Consider the following 24,491-nt stretch of genomic DNA (forward strand, 5'->3'; position numbering starts at 1 on the left):
CAGCGTCTCCTTTTTTTGTATTCGTGACTCACCTTTGACATGTGTCTGCCGAGTATTTCATAATAAAATCCAAATAAGAAAGCAGGCGTTTCCTTGCTTTACTCCATATCAGTTGGTGGCGGTAATGCACATTTCACAAGTTTGCCAACCGCCATAAAATCTCATAAGAAGAAGAAGAAGAAAGCAGGCGTAAGGGTCCGCCCCTCCTCAGGACGTCGACCAATGAGATCCCCGCTAAAGAAACGGCGGACCAATAGGAAGGCTTGTTCTTGAAGAAGCTGGTAACTAAGCACAGAGTAACAGCGCTCGCGACAACAGCGTCTAAGGAAAAAGTGCAGTCCCCACTGATGGTCTACCCTTAGCAACCGTGGACAAACATGAGTTATCACAGCATAAGGTGAGCGGAATTCCTAACGTAATGCTCGGAGGCTGTTTGTGTTTTTTACCGTTTAATCAAGCCTTTACCTTTTGGGGAACAACGCATTAAAAAAATAAAACAAGTTTCCCCCCCAACTTTTCTCAAAGCAGCGCTGGTTTAGCTACCGTTAGCTTGTAACGATAAACAACACGATCCACTTGGATTCAACAAGCATTTTGGATTTTTTAATGAGCAGTTAAAGGCAACGGAGAGCCATTTTGGAGACGGACCAAACGTTTACTGCTGTGGTTGAGAAATACCGAGGAAAAATCTCCTTACTGCACCTAAACGAGGGATCATTTTCAAAGAACACTGCCTCGTTTTGTTTTTATTGCCGTTTCTATCCTACTGTACATGTTCTATCGATTTATTAGATGTGTCAAAAGCAAAGAGAAAGCTTCTTGTTTGTATTATCTGAATAAACCAGTGAGTGTTTCTACATATTTCTGTGAAGATGTTGATCTGCAGCTTCATATTTCATTCAGTGTCTGAATATGTTAAAGGTGCAAAGACATCCTGCTAGATATAACATCTAATCTTCAAAATTCAGAGGTTTAGGTTTATAGAGGAAAATTAATGGTCATGTCTGAACATGCCTTCAAGCAATTTGGACTCTTTCTGTTTTCCTCTTCTTTGTTGTAAACACTAGAATGTTCTAAAGTCTGCAAAGTACTATGCAGGTCGATTGCAGTTTAGTTTAAATTAAGGAGATCTGGAAAAAATGTTTATGCATTTTTTTTTTATCATTTTAATACTGATTTTTAAATGTAACTTGATTTTTTTTTATGTGTAAAGTAAGGTTTCCACAGTCTATACTTTTGTTTATCTGCTGACCTTTTTAAGTTAGTCTTGGTAACAGGTTTTCCTCCCATAATAATAATAATAATAATAATAATAATAAAAAACATTACAGGAAACTATAACATGCATTAGATGTTACTGCTTACATATAAACAAAGTAGGAATTATATTATTAGAATGTCAACTCGTGCATGATAAAAAAAAAAATGGGTAATGCTAATTAATCCATTAGAAAAAGAATGTTTCCATTATCTTACTTAAAAATAACTTGGTCTACAGTGTATTACCTGTAATCGGGCAATACTAGGCAGTTGGCCAGGGCTCCAAGATTCTGGGGGCCCCATAAAACTCTGTTAACTTGTATAGTTAATACAACTATTCCTTATTTTTGCACATTAGTTATGTTTTTGATACATATCCTTTTGCTGAAATTCCATCAGAACGCTTATAATATTAAATGTGTCTCAGCCCCCCCCTTCAGTGTCCACCATATTGGATCAGACATGTTCAGAAAGGTCCAAACCGACAGCAGCAAACCATTGGAAAACAAACAATATGCAGAGCAGTGTTGCCGACTTAGCGCTTTTGTGGCTATATTTAGCGACTTTTCAGACCCCTCTAGCATTTTATGACAAAAAAGCACCTAGTGCCAAATCTAGCGATTTTTTTCTGCTATTGGAGACTTTAGCAACAACATCTAAAAGCAGCGCACTCTGCTCGCCAGAGCAAGTAGATTCATAACCCCGCCTCCTGCTCTACTTTATCTTGCCTGCTGTCATGATTCATGCAGCTATTATTTCACCCAAATGAAAAATGGAGAACAGAGAAGCAGATCATGGCTTGTCTACAGTGAAAAGAAGGACTGGGTTATTTACTTTTGCCCTCGACTTTTTAGAAACACAGGAAGGAGCAATCAGCTAAGTGAGCTTAGTGCTTGGAAAAAATCTTTCATTCCTTTAGAGACCGCATGAAAAGTCAGCTGAGTACAAAACATAGAGAGGAAAACAAGAAAGAATAGACGGACAAAACCTAGAACACACAATGGATGTCTATTCTATTAACATTTCTGTATCTGAATAATGAGTCTGCTTATGTGTCATCTTCTCAATTCAGAGGGCCCCCTTCCTGTCTTTACCTAGGGCCATGCATTTCCTAAATCCACCCTTGCCTGTAATTAGGAATTTGCCTAACTTATGCTCCATTTAGATTCTAACTTGGTCGGCACCATATCAGGAAAACATTGAATGTTGATATGATTACTGAATACTGCGATGAGGATATCATTTACATTTTAATCCCCTTTTTGTCCCTCCTATCTTTCCTTACACATTTATACTTAATGTCCGTACACTCAGCTTTTAATACGAAGTCAAATGGATACATAGAGTGCAACAGCAGCTTAAAAGAACACGATAAGGAATGTAAACAAAATGAAAAGCTGAATAAAACAAATCAAGCGGCAGTCTCATTAATATTGGTCCTGTGAATTGGGATGAATTGTAATAACAATCATGGAAGCATAGAGCATTTGTTTTGGAAAATGAAGAGTATGAAATATGATCCAGAGTTATATTTATAAACAAATATATGTCAGTTACTTGATGTTTTCCTGAACAAATGGTGAGTTAGAAAGCTTATGATAAGGGTTCTGTTGTCGAGATCACATCTACTTCATGCAATTAAACCAGCAGAACAGAAATCTCCTTTCATTTCCTGACAGATAGAAATCAAAGCAACCGAAACCTTTTCCTGCTTCTCTACGACATCTATAGGCCTGCTCACATTAGACATTTGACTGAGCATTGCCTGACATAATTGCTTCCATACTGGGTATTTTTATTTTCTATTCTTGTTTTGTTTCTTAATACCAAATTTTTTGTCAGCATGATAGGAATAAACAGATGGCTGATCAGCCTACCAGCTGGATTGTGGACAGCAATACTCATCCAAACTCGACAGCTTGTGTGATAATTCACAAATGGCTGTTTCGGTATTTGCAGTCATCTATTTGCAAAAGAAGTGGAGTGATTGGAATCGTGTCACGTTCCTTTCATTATAACTCCTCCAGATTAGCCTTTGTGTCTCAGGAGAATCGCTTCAGTTAATGTTCCATGTTAAATATTTGCCACAGAATCGTATGCGGTTCGTTTCTTTTATTAAGCTGCTGAGTAATGAAGAGTTGGCAGCCTTGCTTCTGTTACAGATCCCACACTGCATGCTGGGATGAGCTGTTTAAAGAGTGACAGTTTTTCTAACGGCATGCCTGAGCAATATTGGAGAAACTGCTTACATTAGCCAAGAAAACAAACGTGAATGGTAAATAGTTTGTCGGGGTTTGTGGTTAGATTTCCTTTAAAAAAAACTACAAAAAAAAAAAACAAGATAAAGATACAAGTCCAGAGGCAGCAGTTTTCTGTACGACCACTAACTGTTTACTTCATGTTGCATCACAATTTGAACGTCTTAGTCATCTCACTTGGATATCCTCGGACCTTTTGTGTAAATCATTTTTTAAAATCTCTACTCGGACAGTGGTGCACCTCAGCAGCTGGAAGTAAAGCTTATGGTTGAGTGGTTTGTTTACGCAAACCCACACACATTTCCCAAATGCCTGTAGATTTGTGTGAAATTTTTGGTTTGACTTTTCTTTTTTCACTTTATACATAATCTTTTTCTTGAGTGGACTGCTTGAGATTCATGTAAATTTTGACAAACATTTTGGTGCCCCTCTGTGGTGAATCATCGTTCCCAGAATGTTTTTTTTTTTTTTTGCAAAGAGCGCTGCCGGCAATCAACAGCTTTCATTTCTCCAGATTCATTAAAACACAGCGAGGCAGAACCGTTGGAGAGTCGGTCTTGCTGGGTTATGCTTGACGTTCCCATGAGAAACCATCATTATTATTATAAACTCTTGCAGCTTATTTCCATCATTTGTTTAGAGCTTCATAATTACTCCCTCTGGTGGAAGATTCCCCCGCTTATCACCAGTTGACTTATGTAGAGTTTTACTGCCATCTCGCAGCACAAACTCACTCAACATAATCCCATTTTCTCGCTTTGCCAAATCGGTGTCAAACACAGGAGACTCTGGTCTCCTATCAACTAGATTAAGGTCTCCACACCCTGTTTGTTTAAAAAAAATGGTAATCTATAGGTTGCATTTTTATTGAGTTACCTTTAAAAGACACCAAGCACTTATCCAGTGTTACAGAGATGGACTTGAAAACCTCCCTCCTATGCAGACGGTCAAACTAGAAATGTTGGAAGGATTAAATATTTTTTGAGACATTTGCAGTTTTTAAAGATTGACTAATACCCATTGTTCCTTTCCTAAAAGATTCCAGAAAACATGGGAATCTGTAGGTAGACATCCTGCCTCTGAAAGGAGACTTTCAGCTGATTGTAGTGTCTGTCAGAAACTTACCGGGAGTAATTGGACAGTTAAATAAGCTGGGCTGGCTCAGAAGAAAAACAATTGCTGTGGAACATAAAAAGGGCAAATAGCTTGAAGATGCAGCATTATGTAGAGTATACTGATGGTTTAATATGATTTGATTTTAGTATTGCCTCTAGCTGTTAACCTGACTCCGCCAGATGGATTTGGAAACCTTCCGTTGAAGTAATTTTGGGAAGGGGCGAAAATAAGGTTAGCTGATTGGCCTATGTTGGTGATAGACGGGCCAAATAAACCAATCAGATCAACGAAGCATATGACGTAACAACAGAGCGACGACGAAAACACAGCCACAAGCCAATTGACAGATCAAACTCTTGCCGAAACCAGTCGGGAGAAGAGCAAAGACATCTTTTCCTCTGAGAAAAGCCTCCAGAGCAGTGTTTTGCTCTTCTTTCAGTGAAGAAATACTCTGTAATTCCGATAAAACTTGCTCGATAGCCACGCTAACGCTAGTTTCATCGGCTGAAGCCGCCATGTTCTTTAGACTGAACTGTCGTGCTTCTCGTTGCGTCACACCTCAACCCGCCTCAAAGCCAACGCTGATTGGATGTTCGTTTGGTGAACGGCTCCAAATTTTCTTTAACAGAGAGTCTCCAGACTGATTTGCGAGTGAAACCTTGAAAGCTCGCAAGATCACGATGGTCTCACGAGGCTAGTGGTTATCCCCATTCTTGTCCAATTCGACCTGCTTCTTTGGCCACGCATCAGAAAACCATGGCCACAGCATGATGCTTCCACTGTCATACCTTATTATGGGGATTTTGCATTTGGCTTGATTTTACCTAAGTACTTTTCTACACACGTCTGCTTTGTTGCTGCTGCAGTGCTTGTAGACAACTGCAAGCAGGAGGTCATATTACTTTCATTCATCTGTGGTTTTCTTCTTGCCAGATTTATTGAGTGCGCAATTCAAGTTTTTTATTCAGTGACTCCCTTCAGCCCCTTCAGGGTTACCGTCAGCTTTCTTGGTCAGTCGTTCAATCTTTGTCGGTTTTGCCATTCCATCATACCTGCAGAAACTTTTCATTTTCATGCGCTGACTTTTGCATTTTTGTGTAGAAATGAGCTCTGTGGGATTTTCAAAACTTAGGATGTTATTTTCGAAACCTCCCCTGCTTTATTACTGACTTTTCGTTTGTGTTTGTTGTTTTTCTTACAGCTGATTGTTAATTAATGTTCTCTAACAACACATTTATGGCCTTTACAAAAGAGCTGCAGTTATAGTCATATTACATTTTACACAGTTTATGGCAAATAGTTGCATTGGATTTTCTTTTATGGGTGTAAATTAGGAGGCTAAATGCAAACAGAATTGCACAAATCCAGATTTTTGTATTAAACAAAATCTGAGCTTCTTAATAATGAATGAATGACACAAATGTTTCTATTGTTTATCTATCTACATGTTTAAGGGGTGGGAATACTTCCTCACTCTCTCTCAGGCTTATTTTTTAATACATTGATAATTCGCGCTGTCACTTCGGTTCCAATTCCTTCTTGGTTTCTTGTTCGTTGTCTGAAGTGTGAAGTCATGATAACAGCACAAGCCTCACAACCTCAGCCTGTCTCAGCGCTGGGTTACTGTCTCTCCCATGGGTGGGACATAGTGAAGCTGCCGTTTCTTTGTAATGTTTGCAAGAGATCTTGCAGCCCGGAGGTCGTTCTGTTAGGTTGGGCGGCGCTGACAGTAGAACCAGTCTTTTCTGCACCATTGGAGGACCATATAAGTGGATTAGCTTTTGCTCATTTCCATCCATGGATTTGGTAAAAACTGAAGGATCTCAGCCGGTCTACAGCCGCTGGTCATACAGGTTACATTTTCTCTTCATTCAGTACATATTTCTATTTTTATTTTATGAAAGACGATGTTGCCAAAGTGTCATTTTCGAAATTAATTGGACCAATATTCCTTCTCTTCTACCAAACAATTTGTATTTTGTTATTTGCTAGAAAGCAAAGTTGTTTTTAGACAGAACTGAAGCCTTTTTCTTTATCCACATGTTGCCGTATCTCCCTGTCTTATCAGCTGGCTGGTAGACAGACTACCTTGCAGTCCACTCTTGTACCTCTTGCTCATGTTTCTGCCATCATGTCGTTACTTATTCAAAGCACCAGCTTGTGACTGTGCTTGCTGTAACAAGAGTTGGTGATTTGTGCCTATCCAACCTTCTGAGAGTGTGTGTGGGTGGGTTAGTGTGTGTACTGTTGGCTGCATGGCTGACTTAAACAAGCATGGAACTAAAATTCACACAGTATCCATCAGTCTTACTACTGAAAAATCAATGTGTCCTTTAGGTATGCCTCAAAACTTCTCAATATTCAGGAAAGATTACGTTCTCTTCCAGTCATGCCATCTAATGGTCTCCTAATTGAACAAATGTATTATTAATTGAATACATTAACCTAATTTAATGCATGTATGGTGAGGTGTCTGGTTGCAGACAGCTAAGTGCAAAAAGATCGGCTTCAAGGTACATGTACCTCTTTCTATTTAAAGCATCCATCCATCATGCAAACACACTTATCCTTGCAGGTTAATGGGGAGCCGGTTCCTGTCCCCAGCAGTCAACAGGTGACTGGAAAGACTACCATGCATACTGGGACCCATTTAGCTAAAAACTCTTTGTGGTAGGAAGGCCAGGTGACCAAAGAGAACCCATGCATGCACATAAACATTCATTTTCATACAGAATGTGATAAGAAACGGATTATGTCAAAAATAAGGAAGAAAATACCCTCAGAAGGAGTCGGAACAGAGGACGGAAAACACCTTTAATGCATTAAATTAAATTGATAAAAGTTTCTAACTAACACAAACGTAAATCCTCTCAAAGCGCAGTTTCAAGTTACACATAAAAACAGATGCTTTGTTTTGTTTAACAGTTTCTCACCACAGAGAGACTAAATATATAGATCAAACAGAGTCTATACTCCCTGGAGTTGGGCATCTAGACATGGTGAAGGCGACTTGCTGATCTTCGAATAGAACGACACAGACAGGATTAAAGTGACTCACTGTTTAGTGCCAGATGGACTGTTTGTTTCAGAAAATGCTGATCTATGAGGATTCAAACTTAATCTAACTTCTATGGTTTGCATAGAGAATTTGGAAAAAAGAGAAAATATCCGCTAAGCTGCTGTCGTCTGGACAAAAACGCCTTGTTCGCTGCAGAGGTCAGAGGAGGCAGCGTGGACTTGTTAATAAAATATTAGATAGGCAATGGAAATGTAAGGAAACCATAGTAAAAAGGTATGTAAAATGTTAAAATAGCAGCAGGAGACCCCACTACATGCCACTTCTGTTAGCTTAGAACAGGAATGCTAGGCTACTGGGTAGGGTTGGTAATTGAAAAGATTTTCACGATTCCGATTCCCTTTTCGATTCTATGAAACGATTCGATTCTTTATCGATTCTTTTTTCGATTCCAATTTGGGGTAAAAAGGAGAACAAACAGTTTGATTATCAGAATCAACTTTGTTTACTTAACTATTGCACAATCTTACAAACTCAACAAGATCAAGATGTCCACAGGAAATATGAAACTGGAGTAACATCTGTGTTTAAATGAAAAATGAATACAAGAACAAACTTAATAACCAACAATGTCTAATAACAAATGATGGAATAATAATATATTTTAAATAACAAAAAATACTAATTATAAAACAGTAGTAGGGAAAATTAACAGTTCTTTTGCAGAAAGATGAGCATATCTGCTTTTTCTGGAAGGATACGGGATCTTTCAGGGCTTAAGGTGTCTCCAGCCGTGGAGGAAGCCTGCACATAGAGGTCGTTTTCAGCCAGTCCAGATAGCAAGGGCAGCGTATCTTGCTTGTTCCACCACCACAGTGTGGCGCTATCCCTGCAGGGGATGGAGGGCAAGCTTTTACAGAGCTGGATTTCCTGATCTACCCTCTGGGCTAAGGAAAGACGGGGCGCTTTGATTCACAAAGTGACCGCAGCTCGTTGTCTTCCTCCTCGAATAGTTCTTCCAACTTGCGTAACTTGCGTAACTTACGTAAAAAACGTGACGTAAGTCGTGCTCCCCAGAGCCGGCGCTCCAGGCTCTGGTGTTGCGGGAATCGAAAATGCGTAACTTGCGTAAAAAACGTAACGTAAGTCGTGCTCCCCAGAGCCGGCGCTCTAGGCTCTGGTGCTGCGGGAATCGAAAATGCGTAACTTGCGTAAAAAACGTGACGTAAGTCGTGCTCCCCAGAGCCGGCGCTCTAGGCTCTGGTGCTGCGGGAATCGAAAATGCGTAACTTGCGTAAAAAACGTGACGTAAGTCGTGCTCCCCAGAGCCGGCGCTTTAGGCTCTGGTGCTGCGGGAATCGAAAAAAGAATCGTTCAGCGAGCTGCCAAACGATGCCATGGAATCGGAAAATACGGAACCGGTTCTGAACAGGAACCGGTTTTCGATTCCCATCCCTACTACTGGGACAGAGTCACCAAACCTGTACCAGAATGGATAAAGGACGTGACTCTTGATTCAAACATTTAGATGATAGTTTGTTATTCATAACATATGAGCAAGGATCCCTATTATATCCTACAAGGATATTTTCTTTCTTAAAAAGAACATAGTCTTAGGGTTAGTTACATTTTTTTTCCCTTGATGTTTTGAAATGTCCTCATGAAGACATTCCCTCAGAGCCTGACCACCTCAAATCAACCTGTTGACGCATGAAATGACGTTTCTGCTCAGCTGTTGACCTTATTTGCAGAAACTCTTCAGTTCAAAACTTTTCACTGCACTTTCCACATGCGCTGTGGGAGTTATCGAAAAGTGTTATGATATCTTTCCTGCATGTAGATAGTGTTATTGGTGAAGGTGCAGTTTTTGGTAACCTGATGTGAGAGGTGTCAGAACTCCTATAAATTCCTAAAAGAACATTATGGAAATGTTCCTAAACACCTAGCATTTGCTTAGAAAAAAAAGGTATCTAATGTTGCTGTATTCTATTACACATTGCAGGACTTTATGCAAAATAGAAATTCTTCTGTTTGTTTTCGAGTAGAAGGCTTCTGAGCTTTCAGTTTTTGGACACGCTGCTAAACACATCCTCACAGCTTGGCACTCCTTTCCTTCTTACATCTTTAAATCTTTGCAGCAAACTGCTAAAGACTGTTTCCAACAACTTGAATAAGTTGTTACATTCATGCTGATTTTGCAGTTTCTATCTTAGTCGGTTAAGTAACATGCTGCTGTCATTTTGCACATGTTGCTGCTACTTTCAAATATCCATTTCTGTAAAAATGTTCAGCTGTATATTGGTTATTTTATTCTTCAGGTGCACCGTTTTTATAATGTTAAAACACTTTGGAGTACAGTATTTTGTTGTTTATCTTTTAACTCTTCACTATTATGTTATTCTTATATATTTTTCTAAGGTGTGACCATTTTTTCTATAATCTTTTTGCTGCTGAAAACGCCAGAATTTCCCCATTGTGGGACAATGAAGGGATTTTCTATTCTATTCTAAAGGCTTCCATCTACTGTAAAGCACAAAACGTGACTGGAGGTTTTAATCAATGCTGCTGTTCTGGTGATGATAGAGCTACAATTGCCATGGTTACTCTGTTTTCTGACACACAGTGAAGGTACACGAGAAGCGTGACCCGCTTTTGTCACCTAAGCTGCAATAGACTAATTAAACATTGACTACTCAGGGCTCTAATACTTTCTAACTTTGTGTGAACGTTTCTATCTGTTAAAGGTTTTTTAAAGTATTTTCTTCAATGTGAGCCAATTTGATTTATTACAACATAAAGTGCTAAGTGTTATATCAGATATCTGCCTGTGATGCATCTTTTCTGTTTACTGTTATATAAGGTTGCTCTTAGCTTCAATATATAAGCTCTGTCTCTATATAAACTAAAGCAGCCATAAAACATTTATACACTTTTTTTTTTTGCATGTTTTGCTTGTGCAGTTAGCTTTATTTCAGAGGTGCAATCAGGAATGAGTTTTAATCAATATGCTTTTATCCCTGCATGAAACGCTTTCAGTGGGTGGTCACAGTTTGCCATAAAACAAGGCTGCTCTTTTCAAATGCAGTTCTATTAGCTCAGACAGAAACAAGTCAGGTGAAGGGTTTCAAACTCTAATTCTCAAGTGCTGATGTCCTGGAACTTTAATTTATGTCCCTGATTAAACACATTTATAACAAATATAGCAGTATTAACTCCTTAGCACGCAGTTAAGTTCCCCTGCCTTGTTATTTGATACAGCAGAGAACAATATAAAGGTTGCAGCGTATGACACCTATGATATTGGTAAATGGATAAAAAAATATATTTTCTCTAAATGAATCCATACATGACAAAAAGTAAAATCTAAGTCAGTCAATTTTTCTTAAAATAAGTGTATTTTTTCTTGGATTTAGCTGGTAAGTGAGAAACTGTCGAATTAAACAATTTACATTAAAAATAATAATTTCAAATGAGAATTAAGCACTTAAATTTCAAGTGCTTAAAATCTAATTCTTATATTTTAAGGGTAAAAATGGTAATTCCATTGGCAGGTCATCTTATTAACCTACTCAAATTAAGGTTAAATACTCTATTTTCAAGAAATTGTAACTAATTTTTAGAATTACAGAGATCAACTATTTTCTAGGTGGTGCTTTTATAGGAGCCCGCCATTGAGGTTAAGAATAAAACATACGCTTCAAACTAAATATTTTAAGGTTTACAGATCACTTGTGAAATTATTATTTTTATTATTAATTACTCAGTTAATTTATGATGTTGCTGAAGTGATTTACATGTTTTATTCTCCACCTAATCCTGTTATTTTGGCTGTTATTTTTTTCATGAAGGCCCTCCAGCTCTGCCAGCTTCTCCTCCGACTCCACATCAAGGTAATCCACAAAACACACCACAACAGAACCCTTCATCTTTCAGACTTAGAGTAGAAATGTGGATAACCAAAGTAGAAGCAAGTAAACTTTTTTGTTGGATGCTTCCTAAAGGTCTAAATACCTTAAAAATGGCCCCATCTTTGCAATAATTGTTATGATACTTGTTACAATAGGAGTTCTGATCTCATTAGGATGACCATTTTTGGCAAAGGGTAGCATAATAACTATGAGTCATGCCTGTGCTGACTAGTGGGCTACACGCTGTGATGATGGAGCAATAGACAGCCCAATCCAAGGGCCTGTGTTTCTGTTTTGTGCATTCAGAAATTGCCCTCTTGAGTCCGAGGGTGATGAGTCATCGGTGAAAATCTGCAGCTGTAGACATGACAGGAAACTGATTAAAAGGGGTGGGAAATCAAAGTGAGCAGGACGCGTCTGATAGCTGACCTCATGTAGGGAAGAGTGGCCTTATTTGAAGATCTCCCTCAGCTTTGATCCTTCTCCACAAATAGTCATTTCAGGCCACAAGAACATGTGATATTTAAAGATTTACCCAACAGGAAAAGATAAAAGAGAAATGAGAGTCAGTGGCCTGCGTTATGACACCAGCCTGTGATTTGTCTCTTACTCGTGTGAGGTTGACGGAGAGTTTCTATTCGACCAAATTGAGTCAGGATTGGCAGAAGTGACTCCTAATATTGCGCTACCATCTCCTCATGGTAGCTTTACCAGATGTCTCTACAAAAATGTGCGAAATAATATGCAGAACAACTCCTATAGGAGAATAAAGATTCCTTTCTCAGAGAGGGATTACAGGTTTTAAGGATTTTACATGTTTTGCTTAAGTCAATAACAAATGTTGCTAAAAATTGTATTTCTGTTTGTGTGATATTATGCAGAAACTTGCTTCATGTTTGCTCTTCCTCTGCAGAGTCATAGAAGGCGACTGTAGCAGTCTGATGCAGCAGAAGCTGGAAAGACAGGTAGGAACTGGAACTTTTTACTGAGACTTATAATATTTCAAAGTTTGTACGATTTCTTATAGTTTTTGCTGTGATGTAGATTCTACTACCTGACTTATTCTAGCTGAAAGAAAAAAAGATTTTGGTAGAACTAATTTCAGAGCGATACTCAAACTTTGATTTACAAAAGATTGTAGAAAAAATTCTCATATTTTTATTATTCTACGTCCATTTAGTTTGTTTTATTATATATTTGATGCATGACCTGAACGTCTGCAAATTTTTCACCTGCAATTGAGAACACAATGAGATCATATTATTAACCTACTCAAATTAAGGATAAATACACTATTTTAATAAACTGTTACTTATTTTTAGATAATTTGTAGTCTGTATGATTACAGAGATCAACAAAAAAAAAATCCCAAAAAGTGACTCTTCTACCAGAGACATCTCCTAACCTGCGGCTGTAATTGAGGTGCAGCCACAGTGGTTTATTGTTTGGATGCGTCTGTCGAATTGAATGCTTCCTGATTTTTCGCAGTGCTTTGTGTCTCCTCGACATCCTGTTATAACAATGCAGCCCTTCCCCTTTATTTCCTCTATTTTTTTATTTAGTGAATTTTTAGATTGACGGAATAAAAAGCAAAAACATAACATGTTTAACTCATAGTGCACCTCCTTTCTCCCCTCCTCCCGGCGCTAATGACACTCATTCAGTTAGGAACGGTGACTGCACAGACACAGAAACGGCCTCATTCTGCTGCTTGTTATGATGACAGAGGCCTATTCTGTCAGAGGAACACATTATGCAAAGGAGGCCATCAACTTTTTGATTCTGAGCTTCAGAAATGGAGACAAAGATAACTCTGCATTCATTTTCATCTGAGTTCATGAGAGAAAAGGGATCTGTAGCATTTTTGAATGAAACCGATCAGTAAGTTTGGGCAGATATTCTTCATGTCCACAATGGAGAAGGTTTGTATATTTATTCTTTCAATGGTACTTTTACTTTTTGATTTAAATAATTCCAGCTTTTCTCCAGTTAAAGTTATTTTCCTTGAATTGGCTTCAAAACGACTAGAATCAGGTTAATTATCTGCTTTAAACTAAGTCAGTAGCTTACGTTTTCCCAGATGTTTTTGTTCAGGCAGGAAGAACTGTAAACACCTTAATGAAGACTTCCTGATGTAAAGGTCAACCTCTTAGCCGTAACAAAATAATTGAGCCTTAGAAAAATTCAAATCAGAATAACTCCCTTCTAACTAGATGAGCCACTGATTCCCTCTTTGGAAAATTGGCTCCCATAGTTAAATAAATGCAGTGACATTAGGGACCATTGATTATAACTCCTTTTATCAGCTTATCTGTAGTGTGAAGTGATTGTTTATCCATATTTTTCTGAAAATATGCTTGTTTTTTACAATTTTTTTGTTTCTTTTAGTGTTCAACAGTAACAAAATACCAAACAGACATTTGTAAAAAATATTTGGCACACCAGAGCGGTTTAGCAGAGCTCCCAGGAACTTTGGGGATAGAAAAGGGGCCACAGCATCACAGACCCTTCACTAATTATCAGTAGCTATTATAAACTTTTCCCTGTGTTCATCCTCAGTGGAATATCAGAAACACCTGGAGGTTTTTTTTCCCTTTTGCTAAAAGAGAAATAACTTTGCTGTAGTATTTAGAAAACTTGGAATGTTTATTTTTTTTTTCGATGGATGGAAACTAAATCAGATCTTTTTTTTTTTATCTGCCTTAACATCTTCCTAACTTAAGTTAGGAAGATTAATTTGAGTCCTTATCCTGCCTAGTGGCCAGTAGCTGAAAGAGTTTAGCCTCCGACATCATTTTAATTAATATATTAAAGATAGTTAAATAATTCTAAATTTTAATCTAAACCTTTGGGATCAATATATTTAAAGGCATGTTACACATTTCTTGCTGCCAATGATTGCGTTCACATCTTGGTGACCAGATTATCTCATGAGATTCGTTAGGGATAGTTTTCCACCTCAGAGTAAAACAGACGTCTTTCAGTTTCTCATTGTTAATTGAGCCACTGATGAATCAAGAATGAGCTTTTCGCACTTTGCCAAATCTGAGGCTAGGCTTCCTGGTGTCTTCGAGCTCACTAAGCAGCATCCCTCATCAGCATGTGTTGTTGTGCACTTGGCGCACTAATTAATGAGCTTGTATAATCCCAAAGGCTGCTCTGACCAAAGTTGGGTAAGCGAAGGGGGATGAGTTCTTACTTTATCACCATGAGGAATTTTCAGAAGCAAAATACATTAAATATACCTCATTTTCCATCACACTCAAGTAGCAGGTGCAATGCAGACCTTTTTTGTCCATTAAACAGGCTGTTTGCAGGATTTACTGGAAGACACAGCTTGCATGTCATCATGCATATAAATGTAATTACATCTGGTTGGGTCATTTTTTCCACCTCAACTATATTCATCCTCTTCACATCAGAAACATTGAATAATTCTTTGTAATCATGTGATCATTTGTCTGGGAAGGTCATGTAGAATAGCTTTTTAAAGCCAAAGGTGTTGTGTGTTTAGAGGGCTCTGCTGGAGCAGAAGCAGCGACGGAAACGTCAGGAACCCATGATGGTCCAGCCCAACACCGAGACCCGACCGCGGCGCTACAGGACGCGGCGAGGAGAGGAGCAGGACCCGCTGGTGGAGTCTCAGATCAGCATCAACAGTGACATCATCATTGATGGTGAGAGAAACACACACAGCAGCCTTTTAAATAAGCCTTTTAATCATATGGTACATAATGTAATGGCTTCATCCCTTCTATTACTGACATCCACCAGTACTGGTTGCTGTTTTACTTGGAGATCTGAACCTCTGATTAGGAGCTTTTAAATTTTAAAGGAGAGTTTTAAATCATCAAATGTAGCTCATGTTGAAAGAAAAGTGACGGCTGTAGGTTCCATGTTCTCAAGTTCAAATTAGGGCATCACAAGGTCAGACAGTGAGTTTGCTACAGATTGTTGACATATTTATGGCATATTGTTCATTTGGGATCATTTAAAATAATAGCTAAATTAATCTGATTTCTTTTTAGTTTTAAATTTAGCCAATCCTTAATGCTGGGTTTGTGCATTTTAAATGTAAAGATGTTTAATTATCTTAACTGATGTGAATAGTTGAAAATAAACTCTGATCTGTTTTTATGCTTTGTTTACAGTATTTCTTAGCCAATCGAAAAAAACAAACAAAACATAAATAACAAGGGAGTGAAGATGCGGCTTCTAACCTATTTTGAATTTAAAAAAGCTTCCTGGATGGGAAGCGAAACATCTTCAAACTGGGAAACAAAATCCAGTTGATTGTTTTTTTATTTTTTTTTTTTACTTTTTTGGAAAGACTTTGACCTGAATAACTTAGTTTAGTCTAATTTAAACCCTTTAACATTGTCCTACTATTACAGTTCTGGTTCTTGTAAATACCTTGACCTACTCTCACAATTGATGCTTTAAAATTACTGTTACGTTCTATTTATTCTAATACTTTATTGAAAATTGGTTGATATTAGGGATGCACGATATAATCGGCCCCCTATCGGTATCGACCTGTATCGGCCTTAAAACTGAATATCGGGCATAGGCCACCCCACCAATATTAAAAAAAGATAATAATAAATACTACTTCTTCTTCCTCAAAAACTTCTTTTTTACAAACTTAAAAACTTCTAAAGACGAGGGAAAAAATATTGATACATTAAAATATCCCAATATCTTCATATGCTGATATATTGCCATTTAAAAACACCATATCAATCTCTTTTACTAATGAAATATTGCTATATGTCATCGTTATGCTACGAAATCCCCCGAAAATTCACTATTCACTATTTTTATATGTTGATATTTTGACGCGGTATCGATCTATTTTACTAACAAAATCTCACAAGAATTTGCAAAATATCACAAGAGTTTGTAACAGAACGATGAAATTTCACGAGATTTTGAAAGTAAAATAGATCGATACCGCGTTTTTAAAAATCAATTTGATATCAGCATATGAAAATATATTTGAGTTTATTATTTTTCAAAGTGTCAGAAATGGATAACAAAACTGCTATTTTCAATGACTACTTATTTCTGTCCAGCTTTAACATCAGTATCGATATCGGTTATCGGCTACATGAGTTTTAAAATATCGGCATATCGGCCAAAATCCCAATATCGTGCATCCCTAGTATATATATTCCATAAAATTATCCACAGTTATTTTAGTTCACTTAGGAGTCTTAATCTTACATATTATATAATAGCTAACTGAAAATTATACCTCAGTCAATAAAAATTGGTAAAATATTTAATTTCATGCTTTTTTGATATTATACTTGTAAATATTACCTGAAGATTTCAGATGACTTGTGATGATTGAATGTTTGATTTAAAAATAGGAGTCAGTTGGGAAAAAATGGGAATATGAGTTTACTAAGGTTTGTTTGGCCCGGAGCGTTTTAGTCATGTTTCAATATCAATTCTCATCAGGGATATTGGCCCCCATAGAGAACAGACAACAAATAGAACTGGCAAGAAATGAACCTAACAAAAAGGAAACGACAATCCACCATGGTGGTTTTTACCTTTGAAAACTGCCTCCTATATAAAGGTAACAGAATAATTAAAGAATGAGCTAAATACTTTCCTGTGTTGTTAGGTATCGATGGACCGGCAGCTTTCACAGCTCCAGCAGCTCCTGATCTGGGAACACAAATCCAGGTTCAGTCAGCGAGCCAGTCCCAGTCACCCCAGCCTCATCATCAGCCTCCGTCTCAACCTCAGTCTCCTAAAGCCGAGGAAACAGAAAGAGACGGAGACACCGAGACTCTGCTGGAGCCCAAGACAGACATCCACGAGCTGCTACAGAGGGAAGGTGAGCTTCCAGCAGCAAGCCTACTTTAATTCTGATCTCTAAGCAAAACCAGTATTAGGTTTAAACTATTTCCCTTTTTAACAGTGTCTCCACTGATTGATTTTAAGTTTGGTGCCGCAAAATGTTTCAGTCTCAAACAACCAGATTAGATACAATTGGAAAAGCTCAACTTTGGAAAATCTAAGCAAACATGAACAACAAATTATTCAAAACATGATTTTGGTTTATTTAAAAATGGATATATTTAGCTAATCCAGTGTTTTTGTAACTTGTTTAAATGTTCCGACTGATCTGTTACTTTAAGTCAAGACTGGATTGTTGTAAAATTTAAAAAATATTGATTTATTCCTCCTCAGTCATTCATCCTCTCACTTTGCCTCATGTATCAGCTCTAGTAACAGTGAAACATACCCTCAGCATGATCCTGCCACCACCATGCTTGGATTAGCACCTGTCATTGTGGACAAACAGATACATTATTTGTGTTGTCTGACCATAAAAAAACACAACCTAGAATTACTTTGGGAGAATCATTTCTTAATCCTGATATAGATTTTACTTCCATCTAGTGGTGAATGGTAGGTATTACAGGGTGTTTGTCTTGAATTTGGGAAGAAAAAAAAAGGTTGTTTAAAACTTTAAGTCACCAGGAAGATGATGCCTACTGTCAGACAAAATAACAAATAATGAAAAAAATATTTTCTGGATTAGAGCTTTCTTCCTTTAAACCCTCATATTTTCATTACACCAAAGAAAGATACTTGGACAATACAATAATATTTGTTTTATTATGTACAATATGATCTTTCTTAAAAGAGCGGATCACCATGCTGGGTGGAGAAGCTTCTTAGCCCCCTTTCTAGTTCCTATAGTTTAATTCATGAAAGCTACTAGTTGCATTGCACAAAGCTTTACCTGGAGTCCTGCCCTTTAAGAGGTCTGGTAACATTTAGAATATGCATTCCATGATCGTTCCAGCTCTGCATGAGATTTGTTTCTTCCTGGATGTCTTTCAGTTCTCCAACCTCCCCATCCTGCATTTGCCGGCTGATTTACATTCATTTTCGAAGATAAAATACTGAACCAGGAATAAGAATGTTCCAGAAAAAGATCATAAATTTTACAGCAGCTAACTTACTAATCATTTTCAGATGTTTGATCAAGTTGGAACTTTAATGTAACCCAAAGCACTGTATTACAGTTTTTAGCCTTTCCTGCTTGCTTTAAAATTAGTGGAGCGCCTCTGCTTCCTGAGTGAATGAAAGTTGTTTCCAGCAGCAGCTAAGACTGAGATCTACGCTGATAAATTCAGTTAATTTCCCTCTGGAAAAAATCTAAATCTAGATAAGTCAATTTTTTCTTAAAATAATTGCATTTGTTCTTGAATTGAGGAGATGAAAGAGACATTTTGCCAATGGAACAATACAATTTAGATTTAAAATAAGAAGACACAATTGCATTGTCTTATTTCCAGGGCATATTATCAAATGATCTTATTTTAAGATTTAAAATACTAATTCCATTGGCAAAATATCTAATTTACCTACTCAAATCAAGGGTAAATACACTTAATTTAAGAAATTTTTACTTATTTCTAGATCATTTTCCCAGTGGGATTATTAAAGTATGTCTGATTCTGATTATCAGAAAGATGCCACAGGCCTAAACCCTGCTTGATCATCATTACTGCATGATCACATGGCTCCCAGTTTTAAGCATTTTAAAGGGAAACGCTGAGAGTAATTTTCAACATACTCTTGACTTAATGGATTCTGTAATAGTGTTCACTTTTACATGGCTTTTTAGAGCCTAACAGTAGAAGACCATGTCTATATTAAAGAATTAATATCATACAGTAGTCAGTTTAAAAAAAAAAAAATCAATAAAGTAACACCTGGAACCTCCCTTCTTAATCCACTGCCACAGGTTTGTGTGGAAGTATGAACTTTGATGAAACCAGCGAACACGAAGACGATGCGGACGAGAATCAGATTTCTTCTCTGTCCTCCCAAACCGACGTTACCAGACCCGCCTCAGCTTCTAGTGGCAAAAACATTCCTGTGAGTTGTTCAGTAGCTTCTGCCGCCTGCTTACCATCTATCTTAGATAATTACGATGTGAATTAAACATAATGTGTTGTTTCCTTTTTTACCAGGAGACTGTAATCCCTGGATCACCTTCTGCAGAAAGCTTCCTTGCAGACTCTGCAAACCTAGAGGAGTTTGTCCTGTCCCCTGCCCCTAGTGGCATCAAAATTAAATGCAGGATTACTCGGGACAAGAAAGGTATGGACCGAGGCCTCTATCCCACCTACTACATGCACATGGAGAGAGACGATGGGAAAAAGGTGAGCCGTTAAAATTCAGAGGAAGTAAGCGACTTCAAAAACGTCCTTAAACAATAAGTTCTGTCAGATACCTACTTTTAAAAGGCAATTACTCTCTTTAAAGGTTTTTTTGTTGGCTGGAAGGAAGAGAAAGAAGTGCAAAACATCTAACTACCTCATTTCAGTGGATGCCACGGATCTGTCACGAGATGGAGAGAGTTTTATTGGGAAGCTGAGGTGAGCCGCTCATGTTTTCAGCCTTCTGGCTTAGTTTAAGGAAATGCAGTGTTTGGTACAGGTGAGATTTTAGGAATATTTTTGGGGGAAAAAATCTTTTTGTTGTTTTTTTCACAAACTGATTATGTATTTTTTTATAGATCAGATACAGTTTTTCGTCTACATACGCTGGCCATAAACTTACAATATGATGAAAAAGTTGTTTTATTTCAGTAACGTTTAAAAAAGAAAAGTTGTACATCAGTTTCATTACTTATGTTAGAATTTTTAAGATAACTAACAAAAACCCCAAATTAAGTATCTGAGAAAAAGAAAAAAAGAATAGCAAAACCAAGAAAAAAAAAACAACAACACATTTTTCTAAATTTTAGCCAACTAAAAAGTATGAGCCTGTTGGATACTTTATTGGATTACAGCAGCAATGCAGCGGAGTTGGTCAGTCTGTGGGATTACTGAGGCGTTATGAGAGCCCAGGTTGCTCTGATGATGTAACCTGACTCCGCCAGATGGATTTGCTCTGCATATCCATCTGGAAACCGTCCGTTGAAGTAATTTTGGGAAGGGGCGAAAATACTGGTTAGCTGATTGGCCTATGTTGGTGATAGACGGGCCACATAAACCAATCAGATCAACGAAGCATATGACGTACTAACAGAGCGACTACGAAGAGGAGCCAATTGATAGATCAAACTCTTGCCGAAACCAGTCGGGAGAAGAGCAAAAACATCTTTTCCTCTGAGAAAAGCCTCCAGAGCCGTGTTTTGCTCTTCTTTCAGCGAAGAAATACTCTGTAATTCCGATAAAACTTGCTCGATAGCCACGCTAACGCTAGTTTCATCGGCTGAAGCCGCCATGTTCTTTAGACTGAACTGTCGCGCTTCTCATTGTGTCACGCATCAACCCGCCTCAAAGCCAACGCTGATTGGACGTTCGTTTGGTGAACGGCTCCAAATTTTCTTTACCGGAGAGTCTCCAGACTGATCTGCAAGTGAAACCTTGAAAGCTCGCAAGATTCCGATGGTCTCATGAGGCTATCTAAGGGGTTTGAGGTAAGAATATATTAGCATTACCTGTAACTTTGGTGAACAGGAAGTAGATCCATCAGCCAGTAGCTACTACTCATTTGCTTAACATCAAAAATAATTTTCTCTTAAGCATCCACATGTGATTGACTGTAAAAAAAAGAAAAGAAAAAAAAAACTTGTTCTCAACAGTGTGTTGTTTCTTTTTAATCAGGTCTAATGTCATGGGAACCAGATTCACAGTGTTTGATAACGGCACCAATCCCTGCAAAAACCTTGGGACGCTACTGGAGGAAAGCAACACACGGCAGGAGCTAGCTGCAATCTGCTATGTAAGGGGACAGTGAACAGGTTTGGTTTTACCGGATCCCTTTGAGGCGAAATAATCACTTTCTCTCTGTTTGTCTTTTTGGCAGGATACCAACCTGCTGGGATTCAAAGGGCCACGTAAAATGACTGTTGTCCTCCCAGGGATGAACATGAACTTTGAGCGAATCCCTGTTAGGCCTCAAAATGTAAGTCCAAGTTTCCGTCATTTTTATTTACCTCCAAATGTTTAAGATTATTTGTATAAACCTAATAAAATATATTCTTCATACATTTTTCTGAAGCAAAAGGGGAAATTCTTACTTTTTTTTACTATCTTTCTCTCAGAGGGTTCTTATGTGCTGATTTGGTCTCTTCTGAAGTAAATTTACTGAATGTTATGTAGTGTTGTCTCAATAATAACAGGAAATCCAAACCAAACTTTTCAGATTTATATCAGTAAATATTAATACAAATATTTCTTTATTATTCAGGGTTCCTACAGCATAAGGCAACTTAAATTCAAGACTTTTTAAGACTTTTTAATGCCAATTGAAGTAAAAATTTAAGACCAAATTTACAAGAAACACAAAAAAAACCCGCTTGCGACAACTTAACCCAAAGGTTTATTTTAACATAAACCACTGCACTGTTTCAAATTTGGAAAAGCTTCCCATACAGGAAGAAAGCTAAAAACACACAAATGACAGATATATTTTAACAATTATTTAACTGAATTCACAAACTTTGTTTTAGCAGGGAACAAAACAAATCAGTTTTAAAGCCACAACATAACCAATGCTAAGTCTTTTTTGCAGCTATTTTTCTTTGTATTGTTTTCTTAGTATGTTTGATTTGGTGATAAGTGGAGGCGTTGCAGAGACAAGGGTGGAACAAAACTGAGAAATACCGGCTGTTTCTCGGTAACTCGATTTTGACGCTTTGTGTTTTGCGCTTCGCATTTGACTCCACTGCCTTAATTCCCATCATTCCGAGCTTGAATGACTTCTTGCACAAAATCTACTGAGCCTCATGTATGTTCCCTGGTTTTAGCCATGGAGAAAAGTCTTGGCTTGATAGACAATTTTCATTATATTTACACTTGCTCATATTTTCCAGACAAAAAGTTAATGGCGCATCTCCCAAATGTCCCGGCCGCAACAACGCTTTTATTGGTTCCGCTATCGGGACGGAACCAATAATGGCGAGCCGTTATTTTTTTTTATAAAAAAAAACAAAAATTGTCAATTTTTTGTTTTATTTAGATTACAAAAATAAATCGTAATAAAAATAATCCTATTTATGATGTTTTAAAAATTAAGACCTACGAAAGACTGATTTAAGACATTTTAATACCAATTAAGGCCTTAGTTTTATTTAGAAGAATTCAATGCCTTTTAAGACTTTTTAAGGACCCGCAGGAACACTGTTATTGTTTTGTTATAAAAATCCTGGAAAGATTTAAGTTTGCAGTTCAGCATGTTTATGTTTGTGTGACAGGAACAGGAGAGTCTGGTAGGCAGGTGGCAAAACAACAGGCTGGAAAACCTGATTGAGCTGCACAATAAGGCCCCCGTGTGGAACGACGACACCCAGTCATACGTGTTAAACTTCCACGGTCGAGTAACACAGGCTTCAGTGAAAAACTTCCAGATAGTGCACGACAATGACCGTAAGTATTGATTTATTTTTACATTTAAAGCCCAGTTTTATAGAAGGTCTTAGTCATTTCTTTTTATTTATTCTTCCTATTGTTAATCTGTTAATCTCTGTTTCCTCCAACCTCAGCCGACTACATCGTTATGCAGTTCGGAAGAGTTTCCGAAGACATCTTCACCCTGGATTACAGCTACCCCATGTGTGCTCTTCAGGCCTTCGCGATCGGCTTGTCCAGCTTTGACAACAAGCTGGCCTGTGAGTAACGGGACGGTGTGCTGGATTCAAACCCTCGGACATGATCTGTGTGCGGCACGTACAAAAAATGTACAGACTGAATGGGAAAATAAACATTTAATCTAATAAGACACAACCACCTAAAGAACAGCTCATGCTTATGGCTTCATTTGAAGATATATGAACTGAAACTGTATTATCTGTTATTTCTGGTTGTTTCGATCGTTTAACTTTTTCTCTGGCGCCATCTGCTGGCAAATGTTAGCATTTTAAAGATACTTTTAGTCCCTTATGCTACATTCACACTGCATGCACCTTGAGCAGCAGATGCAGGCGGTTTACATTGAAAGTCTGTGATTTATACGCATCAAGGCGGATCAAAAGGTCCAGCAGCGCGTCTATAGCTGCAAGAGTCGCGCATTTTGACGCATCTGAGCAGGTGAAGCAGTGCCTCATGAACTTCTGAGCAACGCGCTTCACAACCAGCAGTTGCTGGAGTTGGGAAAATGTAACTTTTGCTGCTCGATACGCCACATCAAGCAATCAGAGAATCTGATCTGGGAACTGACTGCGAGACAGACACAGCACTGTTGATGCAGATCACTATGATCACTCCTCTGGAACAGTTTATTGAACGCCTAAATTAAAGGTACAGTGGAGGATTTTCGCTAATTTTTGAAAAGACCCCCCCAAAAAAATTACATGCACAACCCTGTACCCGCTCCTGAGAGGGAATGCATATTAAACGCATGGGAGAGCGTGCAGGAGCCCATTTCTCCTCGTGCACGCTCTGTTTAAAAGCTGTTTTTATCACTCATACAAGCTTACTTTCCACCCGAGATGAACAGTAGGAAAAATCCCCCAAGAGGTGACTGGACCTGTGGGGGTCTGAGCGGCTTCAACAGTGAAGTAATATTTTAAGACAGGATCCTAATCTTGGTAAACTGACTGCACAGATGATGTTTTGAGGTGGACTTTCTCACTTAAAAACTACTTTTCAGCCACTGATCACAGCAAATATAGCAAAGCCGCTCTCTGGCATTGAACACAGGAGCAGCAGAAGCATCTGGACACACTTTACTGGAAACACTTCAGGCATTCCTGACCTTAATGTTTACAAGCAGCAAAAATGAAGCAGTAGATGCTTTTTTGATGCCCATCCAGTGTGAACGTAGCATTAAATCCGAGGTTTCCAACTTGCATGCAGAGAATTTCCAAATAGATTTGTCTGTAATGCAGGTTTTGTATTTTTTCACTTGTAATTTTTAAGCATAATTTTGTGCATAACTTCATGGTAC

General features: G+C 38.0%; 1 protein-coding gene across 3 annotated transcripts; it reads left to right on the forward strand.

The window, feature by feature from the left end:
• The first annotated feature begins 278 nt into the window (after positions 1-278).
• zmp:0000000711 (tubby-related protein 3) lies at positions 279-23,272 on the forward strand. 3 transcript variants are annotated; one of them, XM_038281379.1, is made up of 12 exons: positions 279-397; positions 11,499-11,540; positions 12,472-12,523; positions 15,073-15,235; positions 17,194-17,409; positions 19,336-19,469; positions 19,565-19,756; positions 19,860-19,972; positions 21,209-21,326; positions 21,411-21,509; positions 22,801-22,972; positions 23,089-23,272. In XM_038281379.1, the coding sequence occupies exons 1-12, from the start codon at positions 378-380 to the stop codon at positions 23,220-23,222; spliced, it is 1,455 nt and encodes a 484-aa protein (XP_038137307.1). In that variant the 5' UTR covers positions 279-377; the 3' UTR covers positions 23,223-23,272. The 3 variants fall into 3 exon arrangements, with proteins under 3 accessions (XP_038137307.1, XP_038137306.1, XP_038137308.1); XM_038281378.1 differs by lacking the exon at positions 279-397 and adding an exon at positions 6,388-6,487; XM_038281380.1 differs by lacking the exons at positions 279-397; positions 11,499-11,540; positions 12,472-12,523 and adding an exon at positions 13,353-13,480.
• The last annotated feature ends 1,219 nt before the right edge of the window (positions 23,273-24,491 follow it).

This window comes from Cyprinodon tularosa, unplaced genomic scaffold (genome assembly GCF_016077235.1).
Source record: "Cyprinodon tularosa strain WSP-4 unplaced genomic scaffold, ASM1607723v1 ctg17, whole genome shotgun sequence".
Taxonomy (NCBI): domain Eukaryota; kingdom Metazoa; phylum Chordata; class Actinopteri; order Cyprinodontiformes; family Cyprinodontidae; genus Cyprinodon; species Cyprinodon tularosa.

Excerpts from the sequence above, each read along its gene's own strand:
- zmp:0000000711 (XM_038281378.1), top strand. The coding sequence starts at position 6,432 with ATGGATTTGGTAAAAACTGAAGGATCTCAGCCGGTCTACAGCCGCTGG. Across the intron at positions 6,488-11,498 it reads TACAGCCGCTGGTCATACAG|GCCCTCCAGCTCTGCCAGCT; the intron begins GTTACATTTTCT and ends TTTTTCATGAAG. Across the intron at positions 15,236-17,193 it reads CAGTGACATCATCATTGATG|GTATCGATGGACCGGCAGCT; the intron begins GTGAGAGAAACA and ends CTGTGTTGTTAG.